At 29.1% G+C, this 26,573-nt stretch overlaps 1 protein-coding gene across 1 annotated transcript; it reads right to left on the bottom strand.

The window, feature by feature from the left end:
* Positions 1 to 618: 618 nt before the first annotated feature.
* On the bottom strand, positions 619 to 26,573 carry LOC113370252 (the record flags this gene model as incomplete). Its single annotated transcript, XM_026610927.1, is given in 19 exon segments — positions 619 to 680; positions 900 to 1,016; positions 2,825 to 2,905; positions 2,986 to 3,093; positions 3,929 to 4,080; positions 4,141 to 4,282; positions 5,649 to 5,751; positions 8,701 to 8,838; positions 9,750 to 9,851; positions 11,065 to 11,204; positions 11,892 to 11,976; positions 12,253 to 12,431; positions 18,396 to 18,662; positions 21,102 to 21,626; positions 23,881 to 24,026; positions 24,103 to 24,263; positions 25,323 to 25,550; positions 25,616 to 26,274; positions 26,555 to 26,573. Coding segments are annotated over 19 exon segments (3,414 nt in total), but the record flags the coding sequence as incomplete, so codon positions are not given.

Genomic DNA, 26,573 nt, shown 5'->3' with positions numbered 1-26,573 from the left:
GCATTATGTAATTTTATTTATTTAGTAACCTTGATTGTTTTTTTTTTCTCAAATAAATAGTTATTGGTTGATTTTTTTCTAAATGCACACTCACTAGTTATAATTAAGAAAAGATCAAATATTTCTAAAAATATGAGAAAAGTTGTTGTATTAGACCAAGAAATAAATCGTACACCAAATATAGTATATAGAGAATATGTGCAATTAAACTGATTATGAGACATATACAGTCCTAAGTTTTCTATACAAAAATGTTGGATATTTTTATACATTTTGCTGAATAATTCGAAAAGTGTGTGTAAGCGCCCGGCGCAATGTTTATTAAAAAAAGTCAATTAAAAAATCACTACACACGGACACTTTACTACCTCGAAGGACCAGATATAATTTATCATTAGAATGGCTATATCAGACATTTAAAAATAAGTAAGTTAAATAAGTTGGTTTAGTTATTAATAGTATTTATTTGTTTGATGTTCACGGTTCAAGTTATACGTACAGAATGACTAATTTCTTATAACTAGCTTAGTACCTACAGTAGGGTAAGAAATTATTTTATTATGTCAGATAGAGAGAAATGGATTAATAAATTTGTGAGGCTCGAACAGTGTGTATAGGTCACTCATTAATAATTCCCTTTAAACAACTAACTTCTTTGTTGAATTCCACGCAAACAATGCCTGAGGTACATAAAGTAAAAATTCAGTAACACGAATTATATTTAAAATAGCATACAAGAAGAAGTTGGAACAAAAGTATACATTCGACAACCGTTGAAATATATATATATATATATATATATATATATACATATCATCTGCCCTATGCGGTGGTCACTATAAGCGGACAGTTCCGTACCATCAGCACGTGCACATCCATAACATCCGTCCCCGTGTTACCTGTGTTAACGGCGCATCTTCCATGATCGTACAAGGTGTAAAAAATAGTGGTGTCGTTGTTTCGCAAAAATCGAGAAGCATCCATTTTGTCGTGAGATTGGGCCAACTTGGTCATACCTGAAAAAAAATGAACTAGTTGGTATTGGTATTTTGCCATGAGGCAAGTTACATGAACTTTCCGATATGTGTAAATAATCGACTTAATCAATAAAAAACTAGTGGGGTGGGTGGCATCGTGCCTTAAGGCAAATTACAAAATACTGAATGTTTTCAAATAGATTATTATTAATATTGTAACATTGTCTAATATTTATAAGAATTATATAAACTGAATTGCACAGTTGAAATTATTTGTTTAAAGTATATTAGAACTATAGTCAGAATTAAAAATAAAATCTGAATTATTTTCGATATACAAAAAATTAAAAAAAAAAAAAAAAAAAATTGAACATTTTTTTTTCCAAAATCAATTATTTTGTTAAGACAAGCAAAAAGTTCTTTGAATCATTCAAATCGGACGCTTAGTTCTCTCAAAAACTGCCATTTTTCACATATTTAGCTCCGTATCTTCGAAATGGCTGGGCCTGCCTTTGCCAAAAACTAATAAACACTTCTCCCAATCATTACTAATTAAATGTTTATTATATCATTCAAATCGGATACTCCGTTCTTTCAAAAATTCGATTTCTTTTTTCTGCACTCTTTGCTCTGTATCCCCGAAACGGCTGGACCTGCTTTTGCCAAAAACTAATCAGCACTTTTCCCTATCGATAGGAATCGAATGTTTTTTGAACCATTCAAATCGGTTGATCCGTGCGCCCGAAAACGTGACTGGAAATTTGTATCCATACATACATACACACACACACACATCCATTTTTTCTGTGGTATGCCAAAATGTTCAAAAACCTTCAAAACGTCGAGAAATGTAAAAAATTTTAATTCCGATTTTCGGCCCATTACAATAACTTACCCTACGGGAAGTTAATATATTAATTTATGAGTGATTAAAAGTATTCCGAGTGGAATTATTACACGTAATTAAAAACGAACGATCACGTTAACTCGGAGTATTTTCTAAAAGCAAATTTTCAAAAATCAATAATTTTTATAATTGAACCAGTTTCCATAGGACTTTAATGGTTTAGTATGTTTATTAAGACCGAGTACTCTATCGTTATACCAAGTAAATTGTCTAATTTTAATTTTAAAAAAACGTCAAAAAAACTACTCATTTTCTCAAACTTTGATGAATTTTTAAAATTAAACTACTTGTCGTAAGGCCGTAATAATTCAGTATGTTCTATAAGACCATGATATATATTGCCAAAAAAGGTCCATAAAAATCGGCTTAAATTGTTTTTTTCAACAGCTAATTACGGCTCGAGAGATTTCCACCTAAAACTAATCAGTATCATTCCCAACTAATATCTTTCGAACAGATTTTGATTTTTTTAAATTGATTCGGTAGAATGAGCTTAAATGTGGACGAAAAGTTTACACTTTTTTGCAAACTATAAAGAAACGGCTCGGCTGATCGTCGCACAAAACTGACAAACGATAGTCCTCATCGAGATACATCAACAGGCTTTTAAATTTCTGAAATCGGTTCAGGCATTTTTGAGCAAACGTCGATAAAAGGTCTAATTTTGACAAACGCCAAAAAAACGATACTTATTTTTGCAAACTTTGACGACTTTTCAAAGTTAACGAGTTGTCGTAGGGCCGTAATATTTTAGTATGATCTATAAGACTATGGCATCTACCGTCAAAAAAAAAAATCATGAAAATCGTCGAAAATTTTTTTTTAACACTTTATTACAAGAAAACAGCCCGGCCGATCTCTACCAAAAACTAATCAGGTCGATTCCCAACCAATATCTTTCGAACGATTTTTGAATTTTCAAAATCGATTTGGTATTTACCTGGATAACCAATAGCTCCTGCAGAACTTGAGGTGCCATCGAAACCACTCGTTGCAGCACATAGCAGAAGGATATCAAATTCTAAAAAATATGAAAAATGTATGTATATATATATATATATATATATAGTATATATATGTTTAAATATTTTAAATATTTACCATTGACTTTTTCCAATTGGTAGCCATCACAATCAACAGCAAACTGCAAAGCTAATTGTTGAGCTCGACCGCCCACACCAGCGCCTTCCAGTTTCACTGTTGGTTTTCCTTAAATAAAGCAATATATATGATTTTATATAATTTTATCTTCTATATATATAAAAATAAGTCGGGTTTTCCTTCTTGACGAAATAACTCCAGAACGCACGAACCGATTTCGACAATTTTTGCATTAGTTGTGCATGGCATCGTGCCTTAATGCAAGCTGCTGGAACTTCACGCACCGTAATTAAAAATTCGAGTAATGACATTAGTGAGAATTATCAGAATTATACTTGGTTAAGTCAACGAGCAATTCTTGCCGCAAAGAATAATGATGCACACGCCCTGAATTTCATTATTCAATAAAAAATTGCTGGCGATTTGGTGACATACCAATGATTCCGACTGGTCTTCCGTTTGACTTCAAACGATTGCAATTTCCAGTTCGCCTTGCGTTCGCAATAACAAGTCGCAAGGCCAATCGCTTAGTGTTTGCGGGGTAAATCTCAAATAGATTATTTAGAAAATCATTGTTTTTCACATGGGCAGTTATACGTTGCCTGTTCACGAGTTGGAAAACCATCCGCCTTGTTTGTGTTAACGTCAGACCAAAAAACAAAAAATGTGGTTTACCAAAGAGCACTTCAATGAAACGGATAATTTGCGGATTCACTTTCATTTACTTAGAGAAGTTCAACTAAAAAACACTTCATTTTGTGTAATCGAAATAAATTCATTACTGTTGTGTAATAAAATCAAATTTTTCCTTTTCAAATATAAAACAAACAAAAAATTTCTTCATCTTTCTCACGAAACCATCTGGTGGCGAAACGGAGTTCGTCGGGTTTTCTAGTATATATATATATATATATATATATATATAATATATATAGCATTTTACCTCCAAAAAAGAAGCAAATTCCCTCCGAACTGATCCTGGCAGCCTCCATCTTCGTCAAAACCTGCGCCAAATCCAATTCAGGGTTCATAAGATGAAAAAATGGTCCCATGTCATCTGAAAATCGTGCTCGACAAATTGGCTGAGTCAAATATCTAACAGATAAAAAATATTATAAATGTGTTTTTTTAATTTTATTATTGTTTTCATCTTACCCAATGGTTTTGAGTACCAAGTCCACATATAAAGCACTGATGTCCAAAATATCTTCGCAAAGGTTCGAAGTTATTATAATCGGAATGAAACCGTGAAGCCGGGCTTCTTCTGCACAACCGAATAAAGCTGTCGTGTTATTTCCTAATTTATAAAATAAATGAAATTATAAATTATGCAAAAAACATGTATATATATATATATATATATATATATATATATATATATATATATATATATATATATATATATATATATATATCTTCTTCTTATATATATATAAAAATGGAGCTCTCGATCAAATGATCCGCTAATACTCGAAAACGGCTAAACCGATTTGGCCTGTCTTAGTCTTGAAAAATTCGTGCTAATCAGCAGGTTGTCAGAAAGGTGAGATATTATTTCAAAATCGCGTAGATTCTTTACATTTTTAATTTGAAAATTTTTGTAGAAGCGTAATTTAAATAAAACAATGTACGGTGGCTAATACGTCAAATATCACATGTTTTTGACGGATGATGTTCAATTACGTTTAATAGGATGTTTTACGTAAATATTAAATTGTAGTAAAGAGTTTTGTTCCTAGTTATATTTACACACAAAAACGTTATTAAACGAATCGCGAGCGTTACTAGAAACTCAAAATATCAACTTTTTTGAAATGCTAATATGAAAATGCACTTTTTGGCTAAATGCATATTAAATAGGTCTGAGAATCGGACAACATCTATTTTTCATACCCCAAAGTGATAAGGGTTGTCCACTTTTAAATTTTATTTTGTAATTTTTGGACGAAATTTTTTGTTTTTATTTTTTTATAATGTGGCTTTAAGAAATACGTACAACACTAGATTTTTACTTTTTTATTACCAACCCCTATTTTTGTATAACCATATTAGTAATTCAATCATTTTTCATCAGGCGTTCAGTCATTAAATATTTTTGACATAAATTCAGTTCATATTTTTGAGCTTAAGGGTTGTCCAATCCTAATAGTTTTTTTTTAATTTTGGGGTCAACTTTTAATATTTTAATTTTTTAATGCGGAATTGACAAAACAACTTTTTTTACTTCAAAATATTATTATATTATTAAATATCAAGGGTTGTCCACCGTCCACATTTTTTTAAATTTTTTTTTACCAATTTCGTTTATTTAAATTTATTATACTTCGAAATTAATAATTACATAGGACTCTCTTCACTTAAAAAAAACTATTTATTTTTACAAGGGTTGTCTTTGTCTACTCCTATTTTTTTAAATTTTGGAATCAATTTTTTTTTAGTTTTAATTTAACTTTTAATTGACATAATTTTAGTTAAGATTTTTTTGAGTATATAAAAATGATTAAATTGTTAGCTGCTCCTTTTACTCAGGCACCTCATTCGCAATCAGTTAGTTATTTTCGTACTAAACATTTTATACTAGAAATATTTTTTGGCGAAACAGCCGGGTCCGCTAGTATATATATATATATATATATATACTAATATGAGATATTAATAATTACCAATTATAAAACTTTGTGAATTGCTCATCTTGTCTGTCAGTATGGATTTCATCTTTGAGTCATCATTGTAAATATGTTTCTGCATAGATACTGTTAAATCGTTCTGAAAATAAAACAATTTTTATATATAAATAAATAAATTCATACAAAACTTTGATTGAATTGCGCACTATCTAAAAGTTAATATTAAGAGCTAAAACTTTCAGAGAATTGTTTTTTATCAATTTGGAACCACTTGAGCCCTTGGGAGCAAGGAAATTCGAAAATGACCATTTTAAGGACCACCCTAACATATAAATATATATTATATATTATTTTTGATTTCAAGAATTCTGAATTAAAAGCCCAATTTTTTTTTCAAAAATTTTTAACATTAAAAAAAAACTTCAATTTTTTTTATTCAAAGTAGCAGGGGTATAGGATGTCTTTAGAAACTTATTGACATTCAACAAATATTAAAATGTAGCAAAAACAATGTTTAAAAATACATCAAGAAACATTTACATTTTTACATTTCTGTGTACTGTTTAAAAAAATTACTTTTCGAACAATCTATTATATTTTATCAACTAAACAGTATAATATTGAGAACAGTTTCCTTCATTTTAATAGATAGTTTGAGAACTTCTTATTTATTAATTTCCTTAGGGCAAGTTATAGTAATCGCGAAAAAATAGAAAATGAAAATTTTTATATATCTTTACGTTTCAGAGGTTTCTGAATATTTTGGTATACCTTAGAAAAAATTGATGTATGTGTGTGTGTGTGCGCGCGTATGTATGTATGTTCGAATACAAATTTTTGTCGACGATTTCGGGAACACGGATCAACCGATTTGAATCATTCAAAAAACATTCGATTCGTATTGATAAGGAGACGTGCTGATTAGTTTTTGGCAAAGGCAGGTCCAGCCGTTCCGAAGATACGAGGCAAAAAGTGCCGAAAACGGTAACTCAGTTTTTAAGAGAACGGAGCGTCCGATTTGAATAATTCAAAAAACAAATTTATTTGTATTGACTAAATGAAGAACTGCACAAATTTTTGGAAAGACAGGTCTAACGACTTTGGAGATATGGAGGAAAAAGTAAAAAAATGAGCCATTTGGCAGTCAAAAATGAACATTAGACATATGCACATCAAATTATCAGATATTTTATAGAGATTTTAACAATAAGTATAAATTTTGTTTACATTCCTATGGGTTCCGTACCAATGCTTATGCGTTAGACGGCGACGCGGCGCTCACGCGCTTTGATATTTTGTCTTTATGCAGTTAAAGCAGTACGATTGCTTTGAAAAAAGTTCAGAATTTTCAAAATATTTCAAAATAAATGATTTAAGATAGAATGATTTAATATGGTTCGAAATTCTATTAAAAGTTTCAAATCATTGATAAACAACTTTTATTGATTATTATTATTGATTATTTTTAATTACTCGAATTTTGAATTGCAGTACGGAAAGTTCCAGCAATTTGCCTTAAGGCACTTACATCTATTTTATACATCTCAGACAGACGGAAGTGTCTGGTATGAGAGATCGTAAAAAAATCTATACAAAAGTATTATTTTATACATGATGTTATTATTATATGTATAAATATGAATATAATATGGTCATTACCACATTTTATATCATTTATTCTATTTATTCTTTTCTGATTAGTTTACCAAAAACTACATAAATTTCACTACATTTCTTTATAATTTATACACCTACTTTTTTGCTTTTCTTAAGCAAGACGTAGTCAATAATATTATAAAGAATTGTAGTGAAATTTATGTAGTTTTTGGTAAACTAATCAGAAAAAAATAAATAGAATAAATGATATAAAATGTGGTAATGACCATATTATATTCATATTTATACATATAATAATAACATCATGTATAAAATAATACTTTTGTATAGATTTTTTTACGATCTCTCATACCAGACACTTCCGTCTGTCTAGGGAATGCATTACCGGTATACCGAATTACCGGTAAATCGCCCGATTTTTCGGCGGTATTTTTACCGGTATTTACCCCAAAAATACCGATATTTTCGATAATTTTACATAAACGCTATTTGATACATAATACCCTAAAGTTTAAATTTCTCGGAATAAATTTCTCTTCATATTCCATAATCGCATAAACAGCTATATCTTCAAGTGATTTTATAAGATAAACAAATGTCAAATATTATCTCAACTCGTCATTAAACTGAATATTTATTGCTTTCCAAAGGGTTTCATATCGTGTTACAATAAATAGAATTGAACTGAATGATGTTTGTTTCATCTTTTGTAAAAATGTAACGGTTTTTTAAGTGATATTTGCGCCAAAATATCTTATATCATACAGATTACCCCTGCGTAATCTTTATTTTTTTCTAACTTCATACATAATTATTATGATAATTATGATAATTACTAAATATTTTTGTTTCTTATTACAATTATAAAATATTATTTTTCGAAAACGTTTCTAAGTTTGAAAATACTATAGAAGCGTCACATTGTTTTAAATAACAATACTCAACAATTATAGTAACTTATTATTTATCTCGACAAAGTATCTGGTCTTAAATTAGTGTAAAAAAATATTTTTTTGAAATATTAGAGATTATGCTAATTTAATACATCGGATACAGACAATACAGTTTATTATAATAATGTAATATGATCTTTTATCAGTTTTTGGTCTTTCTTACTCATACGTTTGTTTTTGGTGAAAAGTACTCAATATCAAGTATATATAGTGATAATGAATTAATTAAATTGGATATAATTTTGTTAAATTATTATTTGAAAAAATAAATTTATTGTTTTATTTTATTGTTTAGTTGAATATACATTTTTTTTATATTTGTACTAGTAACTTTCAATTTTGTTTACGTTTGTTTAAGATAATAAAAATACCGGTAATTTACATGTATTCCGGTTTTAAAATGAAAAAATACCGAAATACCGTTATTGAAATTTTTCATCGGTATTGCATTCCCTAGTCAATAATAATAAATATTATTTTTTATTTATACTCACCACCAAATTATATTTTTCAATAACTTTCCTGGCTTCATCACTGGCATCAGTATTTTTGATTGTAGGTCCATTGGCCATGTCCTCCAATCTGTCACCGACAACATTAGACACCACCAAGGCTATAACTTGGGCAGGATGAGCAATGACTGCCAATTTACCGCCCTTAGAAAAAAAAAGAGTGCGCGTAAGGATCACACGCGATTGAAGTAAAACTTTTAATATTGTATGAGTAGGCAATTAAGATAAAAATAAAAAAAACATCATATTTGAATTTTAAAAATCATCTTCTAATAATCATATAATATCAATAATAATAAGATCTCCTGAGCATCGGCACAGCTGTCCTACTGATATTAAGAGTTTGAATATGATGTGAAGCTTTCTTCCTAATTTTGTTACCTATCTTACCGGGAAATTCAAACCATAAACGTAGAAGTTCATCATTATCGCCACGTTCTATGTACACTAATTTTCCCACACAACCATTAGCTAAGCCATCACTTACATCAATATTAGTTGTTATTATGTAAAATTTATTCAGAACTAAAATTATTTCATACGGCAAAGCCCCGGTATCAATAACCGATTTTTTTGAAACTGCTGACGAATGTATGATTGTTGATCTGTCGCATGGCAACCTACATAAATATCCGTGGCAGTAGATATTATTTTGTCTTCAACGAGATTCAATATAAATTTATTATATTCCATGGCACATTTATTCTCTAAGAAAAGTCTTATTCCATGAGGACATAATACAGCAACCTCTTCTTTTGTAAAAAAAACGTGATTCAATTAATGCAAGTTCATATAGGGTTTAGCGCTCGACTTACGCATGACATGACGGGAGTGGATACTCGCGACATCAGCGCCTACCTGCGTCGTAGTGTTCAACTTCACGTTGGCGTTTTCGTTGCATTTGTACGGATTTACACCCGTGTCGCGCCTAAAAATTTTTACACCCATATCGCGCCTAAAGAAGTTTTACTTCAAAAGCAATCATTATAAAAAGATATATGATGATGATGACTTTATATAAAGTATCAAAGTTAATTTTTTTTATCAAAACTTACCATAAGAGTGGAGAACTTTTTCGAAACGGCTGCCTTTTCTTGTTCACTAGCACCAGATTTGGTCAGTTCTTCTAGAATGAAGTCGATGTCGTTAAGGGATACCTGGAAATAATAAATATTAACTAAGATAGGTTTGCGTTTTCAATCAAACTTTCCCAACAAACCACAAAACGTAATTAAAACGTTACTATAACGTAACAGAAGTAACGTCGAACCTGGTATGACAATTGAATTCCTGGTTTTAATGAACATACTAAAATATTGTAGGGCTGCGATAGACCAGTGGTTTAAACATAAAAATTAACTAAAGTTCGGCTTAATAGGACGCCCTTTTGAGTTTTTTAAAAATGTGTAATATTTAAGACATTTGTCGAAAATGTCAGGCGTAGTTGCTATCTGTAATTCATACATTTCGTTTTGATTAGGGGAGTCCATTAATCACGTGATCGATTTCTAAAGATTTTTAGACCTCTTTCCCTCCCCTTACTATCCATCACGCGTATTTTAGAACTTAAAAAAATCGTAAAATTTTTGAATCATTTAAAAACAATGATGAAAAATAAATACCCGAGATATCTTGCCCGAAACCCTACCCTTTCCGACATGATATTTTGTGATTATTTGTCACTTCCTAATTCAAGCCTATCGTGATTAATTGACGCACCCTCAGGTGTATTATTTAGGTCGGGAAGTTTATGCAACTTGCCTTTAGGCAAAATGCTACATACACCTATTTTGTTTACTTACACAAGAATAAAATTATCTTAGAAATCTGTACAAAAAATTTTGAAGTAACGCTCACCATGCGTATCCAAGCCTAAGTGAAAACGTATGGGAAAGAGTCGTGTTAGGTTCGGACGACATGGCAAGCACTCGAAAAATTTGAACTATTTGTCGAATGTAACTATGTATGAATGTAAAATATAGACTTAGGTACCGATTCTAAGAAAAATGTTATGGCAAGGTCATGTTTCGCTCCGACTTCCATACATTATGCTACTGAATCATACTGAATACTGTCAAAATGTCAAGTATTTTCTGTGCATTCAGGTGTTTTACACACAAACTGCAACGTCACTCGTATGTTATGAAGCCGAGTCAGAAAGACCCTGTTATCAAAGATCGTTTTTATGACTTTTGTGCGGTTTCTAAGTTAAGTTTTCTATCTGACAACCTGAGAAAAGACGCCTGACTGCACACAAACCACATAGCTTTTGTCAATATTTTGTATGGAAAGTCCTTCATAACATGGCCTTGCCATAACATTTTTTTGTTATCCGGCAGAATCGGTCCCTTATTTGAATTAAAAATTTACCCCAGCAACAGGAGCTGCTAAAAGTTCATCAGCTCCACTCGACATCAGTACAAACAAGACATCACCTTCTTTGCAAGTTTCTGCATAGAAGTAAATGGCACGACCGGCCTCGTCTGTTCGTTCAATGGAATCCTTTTTAACTAAAACATAATTATAAATAATTATATATATATATATATATATACATATATATATATTTATATTTATATATATATATATATATATATATATATATACGAGGTCTGTTCAAAAAGTACCCGAAATTTTCGTTTTTTCAAAAAAATATTTATTTATTCGTCTACATTAATGTGGTCCCCTTCAAAGTAGTCCCCCCCAGATATAATACACTTATGCCAGCGTTTTTTCCAATTTTCGAAGCACCCTTGATATTCACTTTTTGATATGTCCTTGAGCACTCTCAGCGATTCGGCCTTTATTTCTTCAATCGAGGAAAACCGCCGTCCTTTCATGGGTCTCTTCAACTTTGGGAATAGGAAAAAGTCACACGGAGCCATATCTGGTGAATTTTTGCACTTTGCAACACTTTATTTCATTTTTTACGCAAAATTTAATACAAATTCTTTGACTTTTCAATTCTTCCATTGTAAAAATCGCCGAGCTCAGAAAAACACGTCGAACCTTAGCGACTACCACAGACAAAGTAAACAGTGAATATAGCTGAAAATTTCATCATACTTTAGGGGCATGTATACCAACACAATAAAAAAAAATTTTGACAATCAGACACTCCAGACCCGCGAAATTTAATTATTAGTAATTCCGGGTACTTTTTGAACACACCTCGTATATATATTTATATATATTACCTTTGTGGGCGGTGCTGCAATTCAACTCATGCTCAGATCCTTGTGACTCTATGACCCATATGTCGCTTTTCAAATTTTTGGCAGCCTGTGAAAATAAAAGTACAATTTAACTTTTAGTAATTGAAGTATGAAAAACAAACAAACTACATCAAACAATCAACTCTAACAATGTTCAAGCAAAAAACTAGCTATTTTACTAAAATTTGTCATCTGCCCTCTCATCTGTGGCCACCTGTGGTTTGATATAAGGCGATGGCTGATTGCACACCTTTTGCCCTCTACTTTAAAATAGTATTATTCACAAATACCATACTTTACTTTGTTTTCAAGATAATATTTCTGAGATTTTTTTGTATCTTACCACTCCTGCTCCAGGTGGAACACTCAAAACTCCTCCACAAATTCTGTACCCCAAAAGCTGCTCCAACTGGGCCGTCATGTCGACCACGTAATTTCCAAAACCCAAAATCCTTGGAGTCTTGTCCTTCAAGGGTATACGAAAAGTTTCCTGAATTATTAACACAGGATCAACCGAAAGTCCTGGAATAGAACAAAAAACATAACAAAATGACACTGAATTTAAATTGCAAACTGAACCAAAACACTCTCCGACAAAAAATTTAATTTTGAGGTAAAGTTGAGAAAGAACTCTACTGACGAGCAAACTTAATTTTGATTTAAAAGATGAAACATAGACTCTACTGTCGAGAAAATTTAATTTTGATCTCTAGAGAATTGAAAATCGAATTCTATTGACGAGCAAATTAAATTTTGATTCAAAGAATTTAAAAAGAACTGTACTGGTGAACTAGCCCAATTTCGATTTAAACAAATAAAATAAAAAGGACTCTATTGACGAGCAACATTAATTTTGGAAACAATTTTATTAACTTCCCGTAGGGTAAGTTATTGTAATGGGCCAAAAATCAAAATTGAAAATTTTTACATTTCTCGACGTTTTGAAGGTTTCTGAACATTTTGGCATACCTCAGAAAAAATTGATGTGTGTATGTGTGTGTGTGTATGTATGTATGGATACAAATTTCCAGTCACGTTTTCGGGCGCACGGATCAACCGATTTGAATGGTTCAAAAAACATTCGATTCCTATTGATAGGGAGAAGAGCTGATTAGTTTTTGGCAAAGGTAGGTCCATCCGTTACGGAGATACGGAGCAAAGAGTGCAGAAAATAGAAATCGAGTTTTTGAGAGAAAGGAGCCATCCGATTTGAATGATCTAAAAAACATTCAATTAGTAATGATTGGGAGAAGTGTTTATTAGTTTTTGGCAAAGGTAGGTCCAGCCATTTCGAAGATACGGAGCTAATTGTGCAAAAAATGACAGTTTTTGAGAGAACTAAGCGTCCGATTTAAATGATTCAAAGAACTTTCTGCTTGTCTTAACAAAATAATTGTTTTTGGAAAAAAAATCAACTTTTTTTTCAATTTTTTTTTTGTATATCGAAAATAATTCAGATTTTATTTTTAATTCTGACTATATTTCTAATATACTTTAAACAAATAATTTCAACTTTGCAATTTAGTTTATATAATTCTTATGAATATTAGACAATGTTACAATATTTATAATAATCTATTTGAAAACATTCAGTATTCCTCGAACATTTCGTTACCGTACGGGAAGTTCCAGCAATTTGCCTTAAGGCACGATGCCATACACCCCACTAGTTGTTCATTTTATTAATAATAATAATTACAATTTTATGCATTTCAATATGCATACAAATCTCAAATTGACAAAAAACTTGGTAATCGAAATCAATTTTGCAATTATTTTTGAAGAGAAAATATAGAATTCTTTGAATATGTTTATTTTTATATGAAAATAATGCAGTGAACCTGATATATGAAATAAGAACAAATTTTTGTGTATAATATTTTTCACAAAATAATAATACCTCACATTCTTTTATTATTTCCTACTTGAGAATTAATTATACATCAGGTAGTAATTAGCATACTATTACTTTTATAAAATTATAAAATCATAATTGTGTAAAAGTTATAATATAATACTAAATATTTTTTAGCTTATTTATGAACAAAAATTATCGTATACAGAATATAGAATACAAAATAGCATTATTTTGAGACATTATATACCCGGAAAGTCCTAAAACTGGCTGTGAGACGAGAAAAAAAAAACACTTCTTTCGCCCCAAATTCATGTATTAGTAAAAAATCTCAAGCAAATATCTGCACATATTAACAGATTTAGTATCAGTTTAGGGAATTCGGATATGGCAAATCCTGTGAGGAGTTGTATCGGAGTAATAACTCCTAAGTGAGTTACCCATCTCTAATAAAAATAATGATGACAATTAGTGGCGTCGGAACCAAATTTTTGATGGGTGGGCTCGTTTTTTTTTTTTTCATAGCCCATATTAGCCCATATAATTTTTTGAAATTGATGGGTGGGCTGAGCCCCCCCATCAAAATTCATGGGTGGGCTCAAGCCCACACAGCCCACACGGTTCCGACGCCACTGATGACAATTATTATCATTTATTACCTTCGATTCTTAAATTTTTCTTAATCAAATTCTTAGGTTTGACCTCCTTGACACCAGCCATAAAGATGCACTTGATGATATCAATTGATTCTTGAAGTTCTCCCATTTTGCGAATAAAAAATAGCTAAATAAATAAAAAAAATTATAAAACGAGTGATGAAATAAAATTTTGATGCTCGAAAAACAAATTCGTGGTAATAAAATAATTATTTACTGCACATTTTTTTAATAAATTAAGTTGTATTTTTTTTGTTGCTATAATTTTACATTTTTTGGACAAATTTTGTGAAGTATGATTTGTTATCTAGTAGTCATAAAATGAATTTTTTTTTTGATTAGTAGTTGGTTGTAATAAGAAGTTTTATGGTTCGATACGTACCTGCGACAGCTTGATGTCAAGCAGTAGTGACATTATAGGTAGAAATATGTATCCAAGCAAAAATGTCCTTACCAGTAATTGCTGCAAATTGTAACTAGTAGTAAGTGGCATTTTGCTTTAAGGAAAGTTGCATGAACTTCCCGATGCGTATAAACAATCAACTTAATCAATACTAATTGTTTAGTTACAATTCTTGACCTATTGAGATAAATTTTTGAGTGTGATTTCGAAAATGCAGTTTTTTTACTAAAATATAATCTATACGATTTCCAATTTATATTATTAGTATTTTAGAGCAGTAGCCACTGATGATCTTTTTATTCAACCGCTTACCATAGGCCTATAATATTTTAGTATGGTATTTCAAACTACGATATCTATCGTCATATTTATTACAAAGAAATAGAAAGTTTTTGTCAATTATTTACAAAGAAATGACCATAACCAATTTTAATTAAAATGATGAAAAAGGGACTCTACTGACAAACAAACTTAATTTTGATTCAGAAGGCAAATAAAGGACTCTACTGACGAGCAAATTTAATTTTGATTCAAAGAATGAATAATCAAACTTGATTTTGATGATAAATTCAAAAAATGACTCTACTGACTAGCAAACTTAATTTCAATCTAAAATAAATTTTTAATAAAGTCGATCCAGAAATTTTGATTCAGAAGATAAAAAAGGACTCTACTGACGCGCAAATTTAAATTGTAAACTGAACAAAAATACTCTGACAAAAAAAATTAATTTTGATGTAAGATTAAAAAAGGACTCTACTGACGAGCACACTTAATTTTTATCTAGAATATAAAAAAGGAACTCTACTGTCAAGCAAACTTAATGTTGACTTGAAAATTAGAAAAAGACTCTACTAACAATAAACTTAAATTGCAAACTAAATGATAAAAAAAAGACTCTACTGACAAGAAACTTAATTTTGATTTAGAAAATTAAAAAGAGACTATACTGACGAGGCAATTTAATTTTGATCTATAAATTTAAAAAAAATATTCTATGATTGAGCAAATTTGATTTCGATGTGAAATATAAAAAAGGACTCTACTGACTAGCAAAGTTAATTTTTATCTAAAAAAAATTTAAACGATGTCGATCTATAAACTATGAACAAAAGGATAAAAAGGACTCTACTGACGAGCAAAATTAAAAAGGAAAAACGGACTCTACTGATAAGCATGATTAATTTTTATCTAAAATATAAAAAGGGACTCTACTGACGAGCAAATTGAAATTGCGAACTAAAGCAAAATACTCTACTAACAAAAAATCTAATTTTGATATAAGATTGAAAAAAGGACTCTACTGACTGCAAATTTAATTTTGACCTAGAAAATTAAAAAAGGACTCTACTGACGAGCAAACTTAATTTTGATGTAAAAAATTAAAAAAAACTACTAACTAGCAAGGTTAATTTCAATCTAAAAAGAATTTTAAATAATGTCAAAAGATTTTTTTGTTTGATTCAAAAAATAAAAGGGGACTCTACTGACAGCAAATTTAAATCGTAAAATAAACAAAAATACTCTAATGACAAAAATTTTAATATTGATATAAGGTTAAAAAAAGGACTCTACTGACAAGCAAACTTAATTTTGATGTAAGATTCAAAAGCAAACTTAATCTTGAATTGACAAATTAAAAAAAGGACTGTACTAAAGTGCAAACTTAATTTTAATTTAAAAGATATAGACTCAAATTATTTATAAAAAAATTATTAATAAAACTTAATTTTAATGTAGAGGATTAAAAAACAAATTCTATTGACGAGCAAATTGAATTTTGATTTAAAGGATTTAAAAAAGACCTCTACTGACGAGCAAACCTTATTTTGATGTAAAAAATTAAAATTTGTCTTGAAAAATTAAAAAAGGACTTTACTGACAAGCAAAACAATTTTGATCTAGAAGATAAAAAAGGGACTCTACTGAGAAATATATTTTATTTGAATGCAAAAAAAGTTATTTTTTTCTTAATATATATATTTTTTACAACAAATTTGTGATTGTGTTGAAAATATTTTATACGCGTATATTTTATTCTCATTTCATTTAGTCAAATTAATCAGGTTTATCTTTTCTATATTATATATTTAAATAAATCTTATCCTAGAATTGAACCTAAGGGTAAATTTACGTGCTACCGTTGGTGGCGACCTCTTTGATATGCTGAAATAATTAAAAATGATGTAATGTCAAAGCTGCCCTGTTTTTCATCTATTTACACTTGTTTATCTATAGAGCAACTCTTTATTAGAATTTTATACGTTTCTATATCTTATTAAAATAATAACTTTAAATTATTTTAAATAAATAACTTTACATTATTTCTGTAAACAAATCAAATCAGAAAAATCCCATTTATTATAATATACATATATTATAAAAATCATTTATACATATTTAAATCTTATTGCAAACATGCCCTTAGTAGAATTACAACTAAAATATTTTATAGTTGACAATTTATTTGTAATTTATTTTATTAAAATTATTTTAATAAATCCTTTTTATATTATTATTTGGTAAGTTTGTACTCTTTCTCGCACACACACGTTGTGAAATTAATTAAAATCAATAAACACTTTATATTAATAATTTTTTTGTTTTTTTTTTTTTTGGCAAAATATTGTTAAATGATTGGCAAAATATAAGAGCTTTGAAAGCCATTGGGGGTAGTTTTATGAAGAAAAACAGATTGACTAGTAAATGATATATATATATATATATATATATATATATATTTAATTGTATTGCGGATATATTTTCTTTATGAACAAATTTTTCTAATATTCCATTTATATTGAATGGACAATCAAGTAGTCAAAAAATGTTATACTTATAAATTATATTGTTTAGTAGATTTCAATATTGTCTGAATATTTTCTATATATAAATTTGCAAAAAATAAATATATAAATTGGTAATTGTGTCATGAATCGATAACTACATGCATAAATTTCTATACACATTTTTGCACTTCCATAATATTATTTATATCTGTACATTAAAACTAGTAATTTGTAGTAATTTGTCCTTAATTAATTATAACTATTACTTTTTATCAACTGTTCCTATTTTAATAGATTTATTTAAAAAAAAAGCATTTAAATCTATTTAATCACTAATAAATGAATATTTATTACTTGTCTATTTAACATAATTTTAATTGTTATTTTTTTGAATAATTTTGTTAATTTTTTAAATGATTCGTTGATTTAAATAAAAATGTAAAAAAGAATACTAGGCAATACTATGTTGCTATGAGATCTTAAATTTATTGAAATAATTGTGCTCGACTTTAATAATTTTTTATATTTCGTTTTATATCCTTGATACTTAATTTAAAATTAAAGGTAAATATTATTTTCTATATTAACGAACATATTTACATAAATTGTGCATGAATCTGGGTATATTAGGGTGGTCCTTAATATGAAAATTTTTTAATTTCTTTGCTCCCAAGGGCTCAAATGGTTCCAAATTGATAGGGTTCCATATTAAGGACCACCCTAATATTTATATATATATATATATATATATATATATATTATTTTAATTCAACGATCTACTACTGTTACTCTTACTATGTGAAGACTTCTCAGCAAGTAAGCCCCCTCGAATGAAATATGGTTTATAAGCAGCTTTTTTAACAAAACTCGATTTTGTTGTTCCCGTGGTTCCATTTAAATTCAAAGAATTGTTAGATTCGTAATTTTGTGTGTGGAATTTCTTGTCGGGCCTGAGATGTCTAGGAATCTGATTGTACTCGAGTTTGACCAGAGATGTGTTTGTTACTTCGCAATCGATTTGCATCAGTTGGATTATTTCGCCAAAAGAATCTGGAAATGGAAAGAAATAATTGATAATAGATAGAAACTGACGAGCGAACTGAAATAAAATACATTTTATAGTAAAACTACCCGACTAAAATGCAACAAGATATTTCACAAACTAGTGGTGCATGGCATCGTGCCTTAAGGCAAATTACTGAAACTTCCCGTACCATAATTAAACTTTCGTGAAATGAAAACAATCAATAATTGTTTTCAATAATTTCAAATAGATTATTTAATTATAAATACATACTGTAAATTTTTAAATGCTTTTTAAATTGGTCGACAAGCGTATTCTACAAACAACTTATGCGTCTTAAATTACAAGAAGTTTGTTAATTTTTTTTTAATTTGAATTTTTTGATGATTTAAATTTTTTTTTTAAATCTCGAAAATTTTTAGCATTTTTGAAAAAAAATCTTAAAAATCCTCCTAGTTTCATGAGAATTTAGAAATTTTTGAAAATATTCGATTGTTTTTTTGAAAATTTCGAAATATTCTCAAATTCTTGTAAGAAATCGATATTTTTGTAATTTTGATATTTTTTGAAATCTTTCAAATTCGAAATTACGAATTATTTTGTAAAAGCATTTTTTGCACACCATCTACACAAACAAAAGGTTTTTCAAATCGGTTGATCCGTGTTCCCGAAATCGTTGACGAAAATTTGTATCCGCACACACACACACACACCAATTTTTTCTAAGGTATGCCAAAATGTTCAGAAACCTCTGAAACGTAAAAACATATACAAATTTTCATTTTCGATTTTTTTGCGATTACTATAACTTGCCCAAAGGAAAGTTAATAAAAAGGACTCTAACGACGAGCAAATTGAAATTAAAAACAGTAAATAGAAAAAGGACTCTACTGACGATCAAACTAAATAAAAAGTCAATTTTATACAAAAGGCACTCTATTGACGATTAAATTGAAATAAAAAACAGTGAATTGAAAAAGGACTCTACTGACAAGCAAACTGAAATTTTAAACAATTTTGCAATTTTGTAAAAAATGACTGTACTGATGAGCAAATTAAATTAAAAGACTAACTATTTTATAGAAATACTGACGAACAAACTGAAATACAAAACAGTAAGTCAAAAAATGACTACTAGAACAATCAAATGCAGTGAATAAAAAAAGACTCTACTAACGATCTAACATAGTGAATAAAAAAGGACTCTACGAACAAGAAAACAAATACAAAACAGTTAATAAAAAAAGGACTCTACTCAGAAACTAAAATAGATGACATTTCATAGTAAAATGACTTCACTGACGAGCAAACAAATAAAAGACAATAAATTGTAAAGAGACTCTACTAACGAGCAAACTAACATTCAATCAGTAAATAGAAAAATGACTCTACTGATGAGCAAACTAAAATTAAAAAATTGTCAATGGAAAAAGGACTCTACTGACGAGCAAACTAACATTCAAGGTGTAAATAGAAAAAAGACTCAACTGATGAGCAAACTAAAATTAAAAAACTGTCAATGGCAAAAGGACTCTACTGACGAGCAAACTGAAATTCTGAACAATTTTGTATAAAAATGACTCTACTGACGATCAGCTGAAATTCACTGAAGTGACGAGTAAACTGAAATAAGACTATAAATAGTAAAAGGACTCTACGACGAGCAAAAATTGAAATAGAAGATATAATATAGAAAAAGTACTCTACTGACGAGAAAACAAATAATACAAAAAAGTGAGTGAAAAAGGGACTCTACTGACGAGCAAATAGAAATATAAAATATTTCATAGAAAAGGACTCTACTGACGAGCAAACTGAAATAAATAGAAAAAGAACTCCACTGACGAGTGAACAAATAAAGCACTAAATGAAAAAAGGTATTCTACTGATGAGTAAACTAAAATGAAATACAGTAAATAAAAAAGGGACTCAACTGACGAGCAATTTGAAATAAAAAAGGACTCAAGGACTCGACAAAAAATAAATACCAAACAGTGAATAAAGAAGGACTCGACTAACGAGCAAAATAACATACAAAACAATAAATAGAGAATTGACTATTAACAAGCAAACCAAAATAAAAAAGAGTAAAAAAAGAACTCCACTGACGACCAAACTATAATAAACAATGGTAAAATGAAAAAGTTGGTAAGTAAAATTTAGCCAGTAAATCGGTATTAATACATAATTAATATAATATTAATATACAATTAAAATCGAACTAACTACAAAATGATTTACTATCATAAAACAGCCAAAATATTTATATGGTAAAAAAATCATTGTAACAATTGGCGAAAATTTTCATGTTTCCATTTCGTCATTAATATTTTTGGAGAAAACTCTTACTCGCTCAAAATTCGTAATTCGAATTAAAACAAATTAGCCACTTTTTTGGCGGCTCATACCTCAAAACACTCGTAAGTAATAAAATATTTATTGTATATATAATTCTATCTACTTACTATTTTTCCCAAGCACCGGCATCAGCAGACTCATTTTAGGCCTCGACGTATTGTTATGAGCCAATGCAGGCAGTAGCAAATGATCCAAATGGAACGAAACCACATAGAAAGTATCATCCCTCCTTTTGATAGCCTCATAAAACTCGAAATCCTGTCCATAATTATTAGGATCGAACACGTCAAGTTCGCTATAAGTCTCAGGAATTTTATCCATTATCACTTTACGTCTTCTCATAACTTTACTCTTGGCTTTATCCTTGATCGTGTGCCTTCTGACTAATCTAGGATTGTCTATATCACGGTTGGGTTTGTTGGTTATTAGTTCTAAGGATATGTTTGGTTTTATTTCAGGGTTTTCTATGTTGGATTTGTTAAAGGATGATGTTAGTGGTGGTTGTTGTTTGATGCCGATCCATTTTCGTAGTTCAGATTCCAAACGCATGCTTTCGGAGATGTTTATGTACATTGGGCATATAGGGTGGATGCCTGTTTGGGTTTTGAAGTCTTGGAATTTTGAAGGCATACCTGAGGAAAATAAATAGAATAGTAATATCTTATATTTCCGTAATCCTCCGAAACGGCTTTACCGATTTTTATCAAATTTTATATGCGTATTAAGTAGAATCGAGAATCGTTTTCATACCCCCAGATAAAGGTATAGATATATATATATATATATATATATATATATAATATATACACTAGATGACCCGACAGACGTTGTCCTGTATCCACATCTACATTTTTTTAATATCCTATACTAATATTTACACCGTTCAGTTAAAAATAATAATTATTGTTTTTCGAATTACTATTTGCACAAATATGAGTGATGTTAAATGTAGAACTGCTTCAAATAAAATGATGATTCTCAATTCCCACAGTTAACACTTTAATTATCCCTTTAACAAATATTAAAATATGTTCAATAAAATTGTATATTAAAATTTATACACCGCAATTAATAGAACAAATTTATTTCCAATAGCTCAATTTATTTTAATGCCAAGGGTTATCCAATAATTTTAGTCAAACCTGTAGATGTGGATGTATAAATGAATGATTTTTTGTTTATTCATGACTAAAGCATTAATTTTAAAGCATAAGATATACGTATTGGAAATTGAAGTCTTTTAAAAGGTATAACATATTCAGAAAGAATTAATATATAGCATTCGCGGTATAGGTACAATATCACCTTGAATGTTTCTACCCAAAATAATAGCTTCAATAATGTTGCCTATAATTTTTATAATTTCGTACCATATTTTAACTGGCTTTTAGTAATTTTAATATCTAAATTACATTTTTCTCACTAATAATTCAATATACATTATTACTTAAGTTTATATTTGAAGTGAATTAATTTATCAAATCCTGTTCACATGTGCTCTATTCAACCTATGATCAACAAAATTATTGCAGTAAATGGAGAGGAAAAAGCGTGTGTCCTGTGATTTTTTTTTACTGTGCTCCAATTGCATGATATTTTGGAAATACGCTAATCTTAATCTTAAGTTCAGAAGTGAAAACAATTTGCACTCCTTCACCACCCCCGGCATTAATTGGATTATAACTCTTTTAATTCTGATTTTATCAGAACTTGCAATACACTATTTTAAAGGTATTTAAATGAGCTACAACTTTCTCTATCATAAATTTTACAGGAACGTCTCTTATTTTGACACTTCAAACAATTATAACCTTATCAATATTTGTACAACAAAAAAATAATAAAAAGCGATAATTAGTCAGAAAAAACCCTTGAATTTCAGATATATAATAATGAGAAATTGATTGTTTTATTAATGAATTTTTTTCATGCAATCATGAGTTTTTTGAAAATCTTTTGTACTAAAGTTATGGTATTTTCTAGAATCCATCAAAATCTCTTAAACCAAGTTAATTCTAGATGGAATACGATTATTTCTGATTTTGGTGGAAATGGCACTCATAAACTATTTGATTCAAATGGAAAAAAAACATTGTATGCGTCTTTTATTCGCATGATAGCTCACTCATTTTACACACAGAAATACTCATTTTAAAGCCTATTTTGTGGACTATAAAACCCAATTTCCATATCTAGCTTAATATTATTCCTAGAACACTATAAAACAGTGATTTATTATAATAATTTATATAATTTTGGTCATTTCATTATTTTTGTTAAAATGTATATTTCTGAAGATATTAGCAAAAAACGCTTTTAATTTTCCTTTAGCGTTTAGTTAAAAAATAATAATCTGTCAAATTGAATTTTAATATAGGGAATGTAATTACATTGAACTGACATTTTACAAATGTGAGACGCATGCGCAGAACTGCTTCACTTGTCAGACGCATTTTGACTATTTAATTATATTATTTTAATTTTTGGCACATCTCAGCTGCTTTTCGGCATTAATAATGTAGACATTACATTTTCCTTATTCATAATCATGAATTTATTATATTTTAATATTGCCTTAGTCTATAAGTGAATAGAAATGTTTGGCAAATGACAGTCTTCAATTGTTTTTAATGTCAAACTAAGCTTCAAATATTTTCAAGGTCAAACAATGAGCGATTTTTTGTAATTTTTAACATTTATTTCTACAATCTAACTATATTTCTATAAATCTACAAATTCTAGAAAATTTCTCGAACAAACTTCAGGAAAATTAATGATAATCCGAATTATAGTTTAGGAGGATTAATCAGTCATACATAGTTACAGAAGAATTTTTTATATATATATATATATATATATATATATATATATGTAATTAATACTTACTTGTTAAGTTGATTTTTATCTCTGCACTATCATAATCCAAATTTTGATCGTCGACCCAGAGCAAATGCCGGCCGACTGGAACATCTTTAGAAATTTCTGAATTTTCAAACGCTGAAATGTCCGTTTTCATAAACATATTGTTGAAACTGAAAAATAAAAATATACATTATAATAACAACTAGTTCATTCATAAAATAGAGTCAGTAATGTTAATAATTTTACCCAAATGATCCTATATTGAATGAAACCATAACAAGCATTGCTAATAAAAATGCCGTGTTTTTACGAGCGTTTGCTGAAATATTTATTAAATTCGGATGCTGATTTGATTTCTCTTCGTCCATACATTGAGCTGATAAACGGGCTCGAAGTTGTGCATTTTCCTGCAAGAGGAATAAAATACAGTTGAATGTGAAATAATAAAAATTATTAGATATTAAACTATTTACACTTGCATTTAATTAACTTCGCGTAGGGTAAGTTATAGTAATCGCAAAAAAAAACAAAAATAATTTTTTTCATATATTTTTACGTTTCAGAGGTTTCTGAACATTTTGGCATACCTTAGAAAAAATGGATGTGTGTGTGTGTGTGCGCGCGTATAAAAATTTTCGTCAACGATTTCGGGAACACGAATCAACTGATTTGAATAATTCAAAAACAATATTCGATTCGTATTGATAAGAAAACGTGCTGATTAGTTTTTGGCAAAAGTAGGACTAGCCGTTTCGGAGATACGGGGCGAAAAGAACAAAAAAAAAATCAGAATTTTCAAAAAAAATCAAATTTTCGAAATTTTTCAACATTCTCAAAAAAAAATCAAATTTACGAAATTTTTCATCATTTTCAAATCAAACTGAATTTTTAAACATTTAAAAAATATCAAAATTTAAAAGAAAATGGATTTCTTACAAAAATTTGAAATTATTTCGAAATTGTCATAAAAAATCAAATATCAAACATTTCTAACTAATAAACTAAACTCTAATAACTAAAAAAATCGTTTCTTTCCAAAAATTTCGAATTTTTAAAAAAAAATTCAAAATTATCAAAAAATTGAATTGAAATTGAACATTGTCTGCACAATTCTCAAAAAATTAAAAAAAATCGATTTCTTCCAAAAATTTCGAAAAAATTTCAAAATTATCAAAAAAGGCTTTCACAGAAAATTTCCTAATTTAAAAAATTTTCAAAAAACTTTAAAAATTAAAAAAAAAAAATCAATGGTTCAAAAGATTCAAATTATCAAAAAAAACTGAACTTTTAACAATTTGTAAAAATATAAAAATTAAATAGAAATGGATTTCTTACAAAAATTTGAGAATATTTCGATATTGTCAAAAAAAATTAACAAATTTCTCATAAACATACAAATAAGTGTACGGTACGGGAAGTTCCAGCAATTTGCCTTAAGGCATGTTTCCACTAGTTTTTATTCTTACCTGTTTCAATATATTATTTTCTTGTGTGAGTTCAGCAACTTTATTTTCTAATGACGTCAAATATTCTTTTTTCTTTTTCCTGGACAGACAAGCTGATGCTCTGTTTTTTATCATACGCTGGTGCTTTTTGAAGGCTCTTGATTCCAAATCTTTATCAACATTCAATAAACTACTTCCTGGCCTGGATTCAAAATTTGGAATCGGTTTTGCTTTTTGGGGTGGATTTATCTGGAAAAAAAGCAAAAATAAATAAAATTAGGAAATGATAGGAAATTTTATATTTAAATTATTACCGTGGCTCCATTGTTTATATTTACAAGATCCTGCTTGATTTCAGTGATATCATTCTTCAATTTTCCCAATTTAGCTAAATTTGCAAACTGTTGTGGTGATAAAACAATAGAATTTTTACGCTTTGTAATAACAGCCCCGTTTATCGGTTTAGGCTGAATCAACGGCCTTTTAAGTGCCCCAGGAGCGCTCTTTGTAATAATCTGCATATTATCTTGCGGAATCTGTATATACTGAACAGGATTCTGTGCGATGACAACCGGTTGCATCAAAGACTCATGTTGAAAACTGATTTTGGGTGAAATAACACACCCTTCTTGTGGCGATATAGGTGGAGTGTCCAAATGATTGTTGATGGTAACCTCGTTTTTGAGATTTTCCAAGTTGATTTCATTGCTGGAGTTTGATAAAGATGATGGACTGGGTGTGCTTCGCAAAGGTGAGACCGGCTCATGTTTGTATTCCTGTTTAATGTTGTCTTGGGATTCATTCAGTTCGTAAGATATGATGTCGTCTAAGGTCCATGGTGGGTTTTCAGTGATTGAATCGCTTGATAAAGGGCTTTCTAGTAAAGCCGTGAAGGGGTCTTGGTCTAGTAGCATAGGGATGTCTAGGTCTTGCGAGAGAGCGGATAGAAGATCTTGGTGATCTCCTATATTATCTAGATAAAGAATACATATTATTGAAAATTGTATAAAAATTAACACAATACCAATTTTGCAATTTGTATATTATATTACATGATTATTTATATTTATATCTAACTCCATTACCCATGTGTATGTAGTAGCAAAACACCTACATAATCTTTGACAATACGTTCAAAAAACCATCACAATACAACATAAACACATCCACAAACATTATATTCACTAAATCAATTCCATTCACCCCTTTCTACAAAGTATTTCAAGAGATATAAACAATTTTAGAACAATTACCATAAAAGAACGAATCATT

Source organism: Ctenocephalides felis, unplaced genomic scaffold (genome assembly GCF_003426905.1).
Source record: "Ctenocephalides felis isolate EL2017-DRISC unplaced genomic scaffold, ASM342690v1 CF-g0.4_SCAFFOLD_00845, whole genome shotgun sequence".
Taxonomy (NCBI): Eukaryota; Metazoa; Arthropoda; class Insecta; order Siphonaptera; family Pulicidae; genus Ctenocephalides; species Ctenocephalides felis.
The sequence above is the reverse complement of the archived record's forward strand: the minus strand, read 5'-3'. Positions and strand labels throughout refer to the sequence as shown.